This window comes from Haliotis cracherodii, unplaced genomic scaffold, assembly GCF_022045235.1.
Source record: "Haliotis cracherodii isolate W230 unplaced genomic scaffold, xgHalCrac1.p SCAF_7, whole genome shotgun sequence".
In the NCBI taxonomy this organism is placed as follows: Eukaryota; Metazoa; Mollusca; class Gastropoda; order Lepetellida; family Haliotidae; genus Haliotis; species Haliotis cracherodii.
Window position 1 is genome coordinate 12,159,259 of NW_027266330.1, and position 14,338 is coordinate 12,173,596.

Here is a 14,338-nt window from a genome sequence, read left to right on the forward strand (position 1 = left end):
ATCTAAAATCCGTTTGTCTCGAACTACAAGTTACTCAATTAGAGTCGAAGGTCCTGAATCTCGACCTCGAACTATTTAAACTCGACACATAGCTTAGGGTGATGCAACTTAAGGGCCACCGTGGGTTTGCACTTTGGTTTCAAATCTAAAATCCGTTTGTCTCGAACTACAAGTTACTCAATTAGAGTCGAAGGTCCTGAATCTCGAACTCGAACTATTTAAACTCGACACATAGCTTAGGGTGATGCAACTTAAGGGCCACCGCGGGTTTGCACTTTGGTTTCAAATCTAAAATCCGTTTGTCTCGAACTACAAGTTACTCAATTAGAGTCGAAGGTCCTGAATCTCGAACTCGAACTATTTAAACTCGACACATAGCTTAGGGTGATTCAACATAATGGCCACCGCAGGTTTCAAATGTGAACTCCGTTTGTCTCGAACTACTGATTACACAATAAGTGTCAAATGTTTGGGTGTTTGTTAATATTGGTCGGTTTGTGACTTACTCTGTAGCTCATTACACATTCTCCATTATCCGTGGTATTAAGCAGTAAAGTACGTTTTATAACGAACACGCTAATAACGAACTGACGGACATAACGAACATATTTTTTTGGTCCCGGCCTTTTGCTGTATATATGTTGTACATATGCTCACTACGGTTATATCGAACTAATATTAGTGGTCCCTTTGAGTTCGTTATAACCATAGTTAACTGTATATCCATTCTATTATGATAAATACCCTTGATTCATTCGCCACAATAGCTTCTTTATGAACCGCATTCGAAAGAGACCCGAGAAAATTCGGTCGTAAGAGGCGGCTAACGGGATCGGATGGTCAGACTCGCTGACTTGGTTGATGCATGTCATCGGCTACCAATTGCGTGGATCGATGCTCATGATGTCAGTCACATGAGTTGTCTGGTCCAGACTCGATTATTTACAGACCGCCGTCATATAGCTGGAATATTGCTGAGTGCGGCGTAAAACAACAAACAGAGCATTCGAAAGACACGCTGTTAAGAAGAGCCGTACAATCAGATTATATTCAGTGGCAAGATGTGTCCTGTGTAAAGCTTACTTATTACTATAGAATGAAGATAGAATGCACTGGGTAACCTAGAGTGCTCGTTACAGTGTATAGGTTAAAACTTGACGTCGTATTAGCAATTTTTCATCTGAATAGCGACGAGAAGTTGCTCGTTGCACCCGGACTTACAGTACACTACTTTTCAAAACAATCTCCCCTCAATCGTGATCCTTTAGCAACCGAATCGCGATCACCTACAGTGGTCCAGTCGCGATGAAGGGGACTTAGTTTTGATCAGTAGGGTACATAGTCTGACGATGTCGCCACTGCGTGTACTTGAGATAGGTCAGACTCCTCAATCTGGTGCCTATGCCTGGTGCCATTAGTGTCTTGCGCTAATCACAGTAAGTCTTTGATAGAGTTTGAACTTATTATCCGACAAGTACAGTTAATGTAAACGACCTTATTCGACACTGCTAATACTGAGGAACTGTAAGCATTTAAAGCCAATTGTTTACAATTGCCAGTGTCGACATTTCACATTTGTTTTCTCGGGAACACAGACGAAACAGGGCAAGGTTGAGAGGATTCTCGCGTTATTTCAACGTACAAGTCTAGTGAAGAAATTGATTGCGGTTTTTCCGTAACTTTAGTGGCGGATGTTTTCGGTTGGGTGCCGACTCTACCTATCAATGTTTATCGGCTGTTTTATGCTATTTCCATCTTTCAAATTTGATTTAGGCCAAACATTTGCTACAAATGCACCTACCCCAAATAAGCTAAAAAGTGTAAACCCTTGACAAAGTTTACAGTAAACTACGGTTATAGCGAACTCAAAGGGACCACACATTTTAGTTCATCATAACCGTAGTTCGTTATAAGCATATATACAGTATATATACAGCAAATGGCCGGGACAAAAAAAAACAGTTCGTTATATCCACCAGTTCGTTATAAGCGTGTTCGTTATAAACGTAGTTTACTGCATATACTGCCGGGCCAAGAAAGTATACACACATGTTTGATGGTGACTAAAAATGGAACAAAGAAATGGTTACACGATGGCTTATTCGGGTATAAAAAGTTGTGTTTTTGGACCTAAGTTTGCAGTGTTTCGGTGATGTTTTTCATCCTAGTAACGTTGTTGATAACGTTTGTAACTTTTGGTCAAATCCAATTTTCAATTTTATATTTTGTTTTGACCGACAATTTATATAATGATGTTCTTAAGCAGGACATTTTGCCAGATGATGAATTTCTTGCGCGGCGCACTGGTAGCCATTTTTAAGTTACAAATTTGATATTTGGATGTTATATACTTCATGAAAAAATGGATTCCCGCAACGTGTCATTATGAAAATTGTCTACACGGAGCCATCACTGACAGCGATGCTTACCTTACATTTACAGAGCACACATTTGTCAGGGCCGTATGTGCCAATCAACGGATGCCACGTTTTGCCATTCGTCTTTCCAGCTGTACAATCTGCAAAAGAGCATCTCAGGACTTCAGCCAATTGCTGACACTGGGTCCGTACATTGTAGTTTCTAAATACAAGATAGTTCCTTTACAGTCAGGGAAGAAAACGCCACACATTTGGATAAAACTAACCGTTTATATCCATCAGGCATCTGGTGTCAAAAGCCAGATCAGCCATATTGAAAATCTTTGTTTCGAAAATGATCGACTATTATTATCTATTTAGAACCACAAACAAATAATAATTAACGCATGACGTAACATAAATGTCAATACTGTTATCTTTGAACATTGATTATATATCATTAATAAAATGAATGAGATTGTAACATTACTAAGGGGAGATAACTACACTTGATATCGTGGACATTATTGTCATGAAACGAATACTTGAGATAATTTATAACCATCGTTTATAACAGATCCTTGAAAAAATAGAAATATCGCCCGACAGATTGAATGAATGAATGTTTTCCGAGCTCAAATGTTGATAAAACGAAGCTATCCGAGGATATTATTACTTTTATCAACGCGTCTTGAAATATGTGATCTTGGAAGAAACGAATTCTATTTACCCTTTAAAATCATTCTTCAAACCTTTTCTGTTTGTAAACAGTAATAACCGTTGTCTTGAGTGTAAACAGTGCAATTACAACTTAAGTGGCACGGATTAGTGATGTCATTTGATTGTGATGTCATGTAACAATGACGTCACTATGGACTTCACAGCACTGTGATGCAATTTCACTGTAGCGATATCTCCTAGGAGTTATCACTTGATCTCACCCACGCAATATCTCCCATGGAAGCCAGTTTGGGGTGATAAAAGGCGCAGTCAGCATCATCTCAGCTACATCACGACTGGATATACACTCAGGTGTACAAATGATGCTATAAGGCCGCCGAGAAGATAAAATCACTAAGAACATGCAGCAAGGTTTTAGTCTATATTAAGGCCTTTAAACGACTTCGTCTAGAGCAGATCTACAATATTTTGCGAAACAGTCATTAAATGCATGTAAAATGTGACTAAGTAATGAAAGATACAAGTTTAGAAATTAGTTTCACAGTAAGTAGAATGTAATGTTACATATAGGTCAATGTAAGGTCATGTAAAGAAGACATTGTTTCCCGCAAACATTCATTCACATTTTTATTATCCCCAAAAGGAGGGAAAACAATATTTGTTTTACATGACCTTAAAACGTTTTTCTAACAGGTTTATATCGAAAGAGAGATGAACAAATTAGAAATTGTCTAAAGACATTTCAGAATGTGTGAGAAGGTTGTGCAAGTCCTGTGACTCATCCTCGATAATACAGGGTATTTTCTCCATTATGTTAAGATAAACACCCTGGGCCCATCGCCTTTGGGATCGACTCGAAATAGGTGACGTTAAGGATAGCCGTCTACTCAAACTACATAGGCGGATCCACACACACACACACACGCACGCACGCACGCACGCACGCACACACACACAGAGGACTTTGTTAGTGGACCGCTCCCTAAAAACATGCTGGATCCGCCTTTGAATTACACCTATGAGCGTGAGAAGTTCTATGAAGCTTACTGAGATTAGATAGGATGTTAAATATATAACTATTCCTGATGCTATGGTGGCGAAGGGGCCCAGGGAATATATTATAATAGAATAGAGATATGCTACCCTGGATAAACGAGGATGCCCGAAACTAAACACGACTGGAAAAATTAATTGACTAATGATTCATACAGCAAATTGAATAGATCAAAGGTATTTTGGGTCGGCATGCTTCGTTTTGAGTCAAAGATCGACTATTCCAACCTGAATGCGACTTCCGGACGATTATACTACCGCTTCAGGCTAATAATGATTTTACACTTAGAAACGGCTGAAAACAAGAAATTCATTCGTGGAGTTCAGTTAAGATTAGATTTCACAGTCGTGTTCAGTTCAGTGGCCGGCCAAGTTCTTACGCGAATGCTGTTTTAAATAGAAATTGCCTTGACCATGCACTGGTGTACACTTTCCCCAAATAAGCAGTACATCTTTTTTAAAATGGTTTTGCATGTTTGAATACATACTCCGAATAATGACAGGTCAATTTCATTTGAGGCACGACTAAAGTCACCGAAATATGTCGGAATGTACCGAAGAACAAAAACAGCCCCATTCGTAACAAGTCGTCTCTTTCCGTGCAGCCAAAGAAAGGTTACCGGAACGATACGGATGGTCACGAGAAGTGACGAGAACAGCATAACACAAGAACGTGGTACTAAGATGTGTTAATCTACAAAATAGTGCCCAAATATCTGTCTTACCAGAATCGGAGACATTGTCTGGTCGCTCACCTGAAAGAATTTTGTTTACATAATCTTCGTAATCGTCCTCTTCTGTAAGGGAAGAGCAAAAATAACGCTACTAGAGTGGTCTCCCTTTAAAGAGAGTTATCTTGAAAACTATGCGTTAAGCAACTATCGCTTTTAATCTGAATAATTTGTGTTAACTTAACTAGACAGGCATTCAATATTACTCATTGAAATTGTTATTTAAAAATGTAAAAAAGCCTAGTTCTACATGCAAATACAAAGTTACCAATCAAGATTATATCAGGTATGTCTCTGCAATTTCAAATTAAAAAACCTCCAAATTGATATACTGTGGGGGTGAATTTTAATAAAATGTTTTTGGAGCAAACTAATGCATGTCTTGAAGCAGAGACAGAAATGCTAATCTGTCTCTTATAACAATTCAAGCACCTCGTCCCCTCACCGACCACACCCTAAATATTGAATGATTAAATGGTCGGTCCTTAAATTGTCACTAAATTTAAAGTGCTGAATTGATTAAGTTTTGACCTGAATTTGCCAAATCGACTTTAAATTACTTGAATTTATTCCCCTTTGTTCATTTCATTTTCGGGGGTAATTTGGTCGGTTGCCATACCCACGACATCATCCCGTGGGACAGTTGTAATCTTTGCAACGGGACCAAAGCAGAATTTGACCATATCAGCTGCCAATTCTTGTTCTACTTTGCGGAGGATTTATTTATCAGAAAGAAAAACTTATTAATATTCTTCCTCTGTTTTCAGTTATAGTTTGTTTATTTGAATCTGGAGAAAGTATAGCTAGTAAATCAGGGTATCCAGGATAAACATTTATCTCAATAGAACGGGTTTGTTGACGGGTTCACTACGTACCGGAAGTGATACGGTCGCCATCTTACCTTCACAGTGAGGGCAGCAGTCATCGGAAACATTAATGTATTTTTTACAGCTTCCTTTTTTCTCACACGTTTTGAGATGACAGAGGACTTGGGCCGTCTGAAATAATCGAAGTCAAATGAATCCTATGTGGGATAACACTTTGTATTGCTCAAATGAAGTATTGAGACAATAGGGAATAACGCATCCAGTATGTGTTCCTCTGGACTGGATTCACAAACCGATCTTAGCGCTACGACTATCGTAATGTAGGTGAAGTTGGGTATAACGCCCCCTTGAACAGTTTGTCGGCCACATCACGGCTTGTCAGCTTAACGTGGGAGGAAGGCCCGAAGTGATGCAGGTACTAGAAACATAACCGGGATTCGAACCCAGGATTATAGCATTCTGGCGTGTCCAAGGGACGCAACTCTGCACAGTGAACTGCGGCACCTAAGACGACACTATGCCCCGCTTCTTATACTATGTGTTGGTTGGTTGGTTGGTTTGTTGTTTAACGCCGCACTCAGCAATATTCCAGCTATATGACGGCGGCCTGTAAATAATCGAGTCTGGACCAGACAATCCAGTAATTGACATGAGCATCGATCCACGCAATTGGGATCGATGACATGCATCAACCAAGTCAGCGAGCCTGACCACCCGATCCTGTTAGTCGCCTTTTACGACAAGCATAGTCACTTAATACGGCATGCATGGGTTGCTGAAGACCTATTCTACCCCTGAATCTTTACGGGTCTTATACTACGTGTGTGTGAGGTCGGGTAGCCTCGTGGTTCGATTCCCGACATGGGTACAATGCGTGAAGCCCATTTCTGGGCCGTGATGTTGCTGGAATATTGCTAAAAGCGGCGAAACCCATACTCAATCACTCACTATACTAAACGTGAGCTAGTAGACTGACACTAACCACAGATTTATCCATGTCTTTATTAGCTGGTTATTACTATCGCTTTATTAACAGTGTCATCATTTTTGACAATAGAGCCGAATCCATGATGCTTCGCGGAAATGCAAATCTTTGTCCAAGTGTCACGTCACGTGACTAGTCCACCTACCTGACAGAAGCACATGACACACTGATCATTCCTCGTGGCCTTCAGGCCTGTTCGGTTGGATGGAAACATTGTTCCATCTTCGTAAATCTCTCCATCAAACCTACATCCGGGGCTGTCTGTGTCCTTCCCACTTCCGTCACTCGTCTGGACTGTAGGAGGAATGTTGTCAAATGGGTCTAAATAAGAACAGTGTCCCCTTTTCACACATGAAAAGGCATAAGGCAAACAAAAGCAACAAAGGAAACGTAAGAGAGCGCCGAGAAGCACAGAAGTATTTCAAAAGGGAAAATGGATTGTGGACTCTTTTCCGCGAAGTATTTCAAACATTAATACAAAATGGTGGACGAGTACGCCGGGCACTGCTGTATTTCAAACAGTAAAATATACAACCTGATGTACATTATATCGCTATGTGGTTTGGCATTTTCAATTGACTTCAGACACCCTAGTTTTTCACATCTGCATCATCAAGTTTTATTAAGTTGAATCATCTAGCACCGAGAGTCCATGAGGTCAGGATGACCTTGAAGATGAATTAGAACTATAAGACCTCCTTTTTTCGTAGTGTTCTTTAAATTAAAGTTGTTTTTTTATTTTGACGATGTCTCCAAAAAGAATAGAGGACAAAACAAGAGTGAGTGTGTGAACAAGAGCTTCATACTTCTGAATTCCTCTGAAAACTGAATTAATAATGGTTGTTAATTACATTTGCATTCTGAAATTGTGTTGCGTTACTTTGTTAATAGGTTTAGTTACAGGACCATTTGCAAAAATAACGACTGAAAATTACAAACATAACTGAACAATAACAACACCTTAATAGGGTGGGGGCATTCGTGAGAAAGTAAAAATAATTTTTAATCAAATCAAAACCAACAACATGTATTTTATACCGCCGTCAAGCTGAATAAAGCAATGATCGAATTTTAATATTAAACATCTGATCAATCAGCCAGCTACTGGAATGTTTAGCTAAACGTGAGATACTATCACCAATATCAAACAGCGGTGTTCACAGCAAAGCAGTGAGCAGTTACTGCAGCTGCATCGCGGTAGCCTGTGATGTGAGTGTGGATCTGGAGCAAGCAAACCAACGACGAGAATCGAACACCCGACATCGGGATACAATGACAAACAACAACAGCCACGACCCAACGAATGGCTTATACATGCATCTGAAAAGTCCTTACACAAATATATGAAACGCCACATCCGTGTAACCTACTCAACACATATCTTTTTGAAATTTGGGGTTTACACATGTCCTAGTTCGAGATATCAGAAACAGGTGATAATATGGAATGTAGTTTTAAATATATTTTTCATAATGAATGGCTTAAGCAAACACGATTAACCATGCATGTTTCACTGGGATGTTAAAAAAATAGAATATATAACATAATATATTAAGAGGTACGAAAGTTCAATCGGGGCCACTGATAAATAATGCATGTCCCTGATCGAGGTAAGATATCAACTCACAAGATATTGTTACCAGTGGTTGCGTTACGAAACGTCTCCTTGGTCTATACTAAACTCCACATTCACGGTCGACTGAAATTAAGCTGGGTCGTTTGAAGAAGGTTGCATTATACAGCTTCGGGGCGCTGGTCACGTGACCTACCTTGGCAGGTTGGGCAGCATTTGCCGGGATCGATAATCGGTGTTTCACATTTTGGACGTGGGCATTTTTCCGTCACGCAGTTGGTTTTCCCCGTCTGTAAAGACAAAAAATGAAATAACATTGTTTATACTTGCACAGGACCAGAGGAAAACAAAAAAGATTATTAACATTAGAAACATATAAAAAATTGTGTTTTTTCATTAAAATAACAAATATTATCATGTTTTTTGTTCTTACTACATAAACACCTACACTTGTCTACATTTCACGAATGCACTGTTTTCGTGAAAGGCCATTTTTTTTTTTTTGAAATTCAAAGCATTTAATTTTTTTGTTTTTGCATTTCAAATGATACAATCCCATTAGTTACATACTGAACAACAACGTTAGGGGTCATAAATATTTTTTGGATATTTGGTTTTATGAAATTGTGAGCTCAGTCTACACTACAACCCCCCAAAAAAAACAAAACAAAAAAAACAAAAAAACAAAACCAAAAACAAAACAACGACAAAAAAACCCCACAAAAACAAAAACAACAACAAACAAACCACAACAACAACAACGAAAAACAAAAAACAACAACACAAAACAAAAAGACCCAGCCCCTACAATATTCATGATCCATAACTTTTTTTGTTCAGTATACATAACAGAACGCCACATTGTCACTGTTTTCCACACATTACTTATTTCCTAATTTATATGGAATATGGAATATGAAGACACACACATATACGATCGTATTTTCTCTGAAAGAAGATGTCAAACACATTTTTACGACGTAAAGATCATGACTGCCGGTCAAAGAAAATGTACACTTATGCTGCCGTGAAATTGCGCCCCCTATGTTCCTTGACACGCCATGTGCGCGTCAACTGTTGTGAAATACTCGTTGATATCAGACCCGTGAAGATTCCGGGGTAGAATAGGTCTTCAGCAACCCATGCTTGCCGTAAAAAGGCGACTGTGCTTGTCGTAAGAGGCGACTAACAGGATCGGGTGTCAGGGCCGCTAACTTGGTTGATTCATGTCATCGTATCCCAATTTCGTGGATCGATGGTCATGATGTCACATTTGGATTGTCTGGTCCAGACTCGATTATTTACAGACCGCCGTCATACAGCTCGAATATTGCTGAGTCCGGCGTTAAACAAAACAAACAAACAAACAAACATTGATATAAAGCAAGTAATATCACCAATGATACCAGTACCAAATAGGTCACCATCCAATGACCATTTCTTGTTTGTTCATTTTTAGCCACCGTCTAACATGGGTGTATACTTTTGTTTTTTTCCAGTTTAGCAAGTCTAATGAATGAGGTTATTTTTTTCACACAAAAAAGTCGGACCCTAGCTTAAAGTAACTCTGGTCATCCCCTTGTTGACACTGCCAGGGAGAATGTTGTCGATCTGTCTCCACCAAACGAAAACAAAATCTCTAACGACATTGTTGTTTGTCATCAATACGGCTGAATTTCGATAGAAAGTCCGGTTTATACCGTGGCATTTCCTATAAATCTCCCATGATACCCAGCCACACTAAACACCCGCCAATAACTCATCATTTCAAGAAATGCTGTTCAGAGGTGGAGAAGGTTGTGTTTGGTGTGCAATCTGACACCGCAAAGATGTTATCCGTGTTTTGTCACCCCTTGAAATAACCCGTGCTGAAAGAAATTGATTAATCGAGTCCAATGGTGTCATTGTGTCGGGTATTACCGACAAAAACGCGGTTGGAAGGGGTCAATTTTCTATCATTTTCATCTGAAGAAAACGGGTAACGCCCAGCTATACGTTTCGACTAGATAGGAGGTATCGAATTAATCATCTATATGATAACACGCTGGCAATTTCAATAGGAGAAGAGCCCCGGATGTAAGTTGTTGTTTTTTTGCTTTGATAGGCGAGAGCGAGAGAGAGAGAGAGAGAGAGAGAGAGAGAGAGAGAGAGAGAGAGAGAGAGAGAGAGAGAGAGAGAGAGAGAGAGATTGTGTGCATGCGTTGTTGTGTATTCGTGTCTCTGTGTGTGCCTGTGTGTTTGTCTATGTGTGTGAAGTTTCTTTCAGTCAGCGCTCCAAGACACCACCACAGGTTGAGGCTCATTACGTTTTTAAACTGTCACCCCCTTAAACGACTGGAATTGACCTTCTTTTCCGGTTTCGCCCTTGGCGCTCAGACGCTTTATGATGTGTAAAGAGAAAAAACAGTCCACTCGGACCTATTGGGAACATTTGTGAAAGACTGACTGACAATGAGGCAGGATGTTTATCTGTATTGTATATGACAAACATAATGTCTCTCTTTTCATATCATATCGCTCGAATATTGCTAAAAGCCGCGTAAAACCATACTCACTCTCTCACTCGTTTCTGTTTAGAGTGAGCGATTGTTTTCAACAATATTTCAGGAACATTGGCTTCATACTATAAACCCATGTAAGGATTCGAACCTGGACTTTGTCGCGATAAGTAATCTTTTCTACCACTAAGCATCTCACCGCCACTTTGTAAAGTAGTATTAAGGTGAGTGAGTTGGGTTTAACGCCGCTTTGAATAGTATTCCAGTTATATCACGGTGTGTCAGCTTAATGTGGGAGGAAAGCTCGAAGTGATGCAAGTCTCAGGCGTTTACCACGAGTATGGTGCTGACAAACCTAGGAACATAATCGGGGCGAACCGGGATTCAAACGACAATCAAAGATTGCTGGCGTGGCCAAGGGACGCAACTCTGCACAGCGAATTGCGACGCCTTAGACGACTGGGCCACCCGTGCCCCCGAAGTATTAAGGAGTCAGTTGGTATACATGTAAAATTATGAATAACGGCTATCATAAAACTATATCACACTGTAATCCCTTGACGCCATCTTGTCTTTATTCACCACAAACAGGTCCATTATTCATCGAGGAAATACAAACATAACAAAACACATATCCTGTTCAGGAATATGAATCAAAACATCATAAATATGTACGAATTTTATATGTTACTCGATTTCAACAGATGTCAGAGGCTGATGATTAATCAGTGTGTCTTGAAGAGCTAACAAGACAGTCACGAGACTGTCAACATAAAAGGAAGACTCGGCCATATCCCACAGGCAAAACACACGTCATATGTCAGACCTACATATGAAAAAAACAAACTAACATATGTCCAAGATGATGGGAATGTTTACTTTATTTTTAAATTTTCAAGACCAAATAACTGTCATATACATCACACACTGTGCTATTTATTCCCTGGGAATCTTGCGGAGTTGCGTCCCTTAGGCGTGGGATCGAATTCCGTTTCAACCCTTTTATGCGTCTAGATTTGTCAGCACCATACTTGTGCATGTGGGTTTGACTTAAATTGTAAACGTTTGAGACCTGTATCACTTCGGGCTTTCCTCCCACATCAAGCTGATATGCAGTGATACAACTGGAATACTGTTAAAAGCGGCTTAAACCAAACTCACTCACTCAGCATAACACTTGCTATTTGATCACAGTAACCTTCGGTTCGGGTGAGCTAAAAACATACATTTTTTTAACAAACTAATACACTGGTTCTGTTTTCATGCCCTGCACGTCATTCCGAAATAATCCTTTTTACGATGGCGTCACAACCCTGAACATTTTTCAAATTTCTGTACATGACGTATGTTGGGCTGAAATGATATGCGTGATTGACAGGCAAAACGACCCGACAGTAAACAACGTCGTTGTGACGTCGACACATCATAATTAGCTCACCTGACATGAAGCAAACCACGTTAAAGTCCACTTGACAAGAAACGCACCCAGCGACGGTTCATATTTCATCTGTAGAATTTAATTCTACCCTCAGTTACGTTTGATCTGAACTTCAAAATTAAAAAGGAGCGGCGGGGTAGCCTGGTGGTTAAAGCGTTGGCTCGTTACAGCGAAGACCCGAGTTTGATTCCCCTCATGGCTTCCCTGTGTGATATTGCTTGAATCTTGCTAAAAGCGGCATTAAACCATACTCACTCATTCACTCTAATCTTAAAACGGAACCATGCTGGCGAATGGGTCCAGCGTCTTTTGGATAAACATCCTGGGCCGCGTTCCACAGAGCGATCTTAGTGCCACATTGATCGTAAGCCTTTGATAAAGTATGGGAGTTACGACCAACTTAGCACTAAGATCACTTTGTGGAACGGGTTCCTGGGCCTATTCGCCTTCATAGTTTCGCCTTGGACGTGACGCCATCGGGTCATTCAAATCGTTCTTCACGAACCTTTGGCACGGTATTTATCGTAATAGAATAATGTTTGTTTGTTGGTTAACGCCGCACTCATCAATATTTCAGCTCTTTGACGGCGGTCTGTAAATAATCAAGTCCGGATCAGACAATACAGTGTTTGACATCATGAGCATCGATCCACGCAATTGGGATATGAAGACATGCATCAACCAAGTCAGCGAGCCTTTTACGGCAAGCATGGGTTACTGAAGACCTATTCTAGCCCGGATCTTCACGAGTCTAATAGAATAATAAAACACTGGATAATTGAAGATGAGGTTGAAATAGATTTTGAGAAAGAATGATCTAAGATGCCTAGCTCAACGTTTTCTTTGACTTATATCACAATGACGGAATTCTGCTGACGTGACTTAAATTGTTTCACAATAGTTTGAAGCTAGAGTTTCTTTTCTTTCAAAATTTTGTCTCTTAATTCACGGAGGTAAACAATGTTCGTCATTACTCTTAAGTTTTCTTTTCGTCTCTCTAAAACCTCGCGTCCAGACAAGGAAGCGTCACATTATCTGCTCTCGGAATAAAGTGCCCCCCATGTTGATACACTCCGGTCAAGACATTAAAACCTCATGAACTACCGGGGACCGTCTCACAACTTGTAATGTACTTATATTCCTTCGCCGCGGAACATGTTTACGTGCCGAGTGAAGTGAAACCCTTTGATCGGTAATATAAATAAAGTAGGCTTTTCATTCCACTTACATAGGAAAGTAGGAAATAATGAAGAAACTAAGATTTGACTATTAAACTTTTGAACGCTTGAGACGACCCCAACACCGGGCAGACGTTGGACGCCAAGATGGCGGAGTGGTCGTCTGTTGGGTCACGTGGTAATGTATTTGTCGCCAGTTTCTATTTACTCACCTGTTCGCACGTGCAGTTGATGCAAGGTGTAGTTCCAAGGTCAAAGGGCCTAAGGACCGGGTGCCACGTCTCGCCCACAGCATAATTACGTCCGTTTAAAGTGCACCCCGTATCTGTCGATAAACAACATAACAGTGATGCTTATGCCTCATGAAATAAGTCATGTTTCTTCTCAAGGACCGACCTCCATTTCAAGCTGAGTCTGTAGCATTTCTACGGAAGCCCATTAGGGCCACAACATTATTATTTTTTCATCTTGAAAATTAAAGTTCTTATCATGAAAAATATTTTCAGGAATCAGTGTGAGCTTTAAGCAGAAAATGGGAAGTTCATTTGTTGAATTCAGCTTATCGTGAATGAGTATGGTTTTACGCCGCTTTTAGCAATATTCCAGCAATATCACAGCGGAAAATTGGCTTCACACAATATACCCATGTGGGGAATAGAACCGTGGTCTTCGGCGTGACGAGCAAACGCCTTAACCACTAGGCTACGCCACAGCCTCCAGTATATCTTGAAGTTTATACACAGTATCTTGAATGTTCAACTTAATACCTCGAAGTTTCAACTTAGCAGTTTGAATGTTCAAGACAAGACATGTTCATGGCCCTAATGGGCTTCCGTACATTTCTAATTGGGATACAAGGAGTTCAAGTACCATGTTCCATTTAATGTTTTGGAATTAGGGACGGAATAGATCGCTCACTACTTGTAGTATAGCCCTGGAAGTTACCGAACTCTAGTTCTCTGACAAAACATACTATTTGCGGGCGTTCAGCTGGCCCTAACGGACACTTTATTTTGT

The 14,338-nt window shown here is 40.1% G+C and overlaps 1 protein-coding gene across 5 annotated transcripts in view; it reads right to left on the reverse strand.

Annotated features, from left to right (window-relative positions):
- The window catches only part of LOC139447384 (chordin-like protein 2), a 66,428-nt gene that overhangs the window by 9,167 nt on the left and 42,923 nt on the right, over positions 1–14,338 (reverse strand). For 2 of the 5 annotated variants that reach the window (XM_071228708.1, XM_071228707.1), the window contains exons 3-8: positions 13,534–13,646; positions 8,404–8,497; positions 6,780–6,955; positions 5,724–5,820; positions 4,817–4,888; positions 2,430–2,518 (exon numbers count right to left, since the gene is read on the reverse strand). In XM_071228708.1, coding sequence (XP_071084809.1) covers positions 2,430–2,518; positions 4,817–4,888; positions 5,724–5,820; positions 6,780–6,955; positions 8,404–8,497; positions 13,534–13,646 — 641 coding nt within the window. The remainder of the gene's footprint in view (positions 1–2,429; positions 2,519–4,816; positions 4,889–5,723; positions 5,821–6,779; positions 6,956–8,403; positions 8,498–13,533; positions 13,647–14,338) is intronic. The other 3 variants (XM_071228709.1, XM_071228711.1, XM_071228710.1) reach the window with 3 other exon arrangements.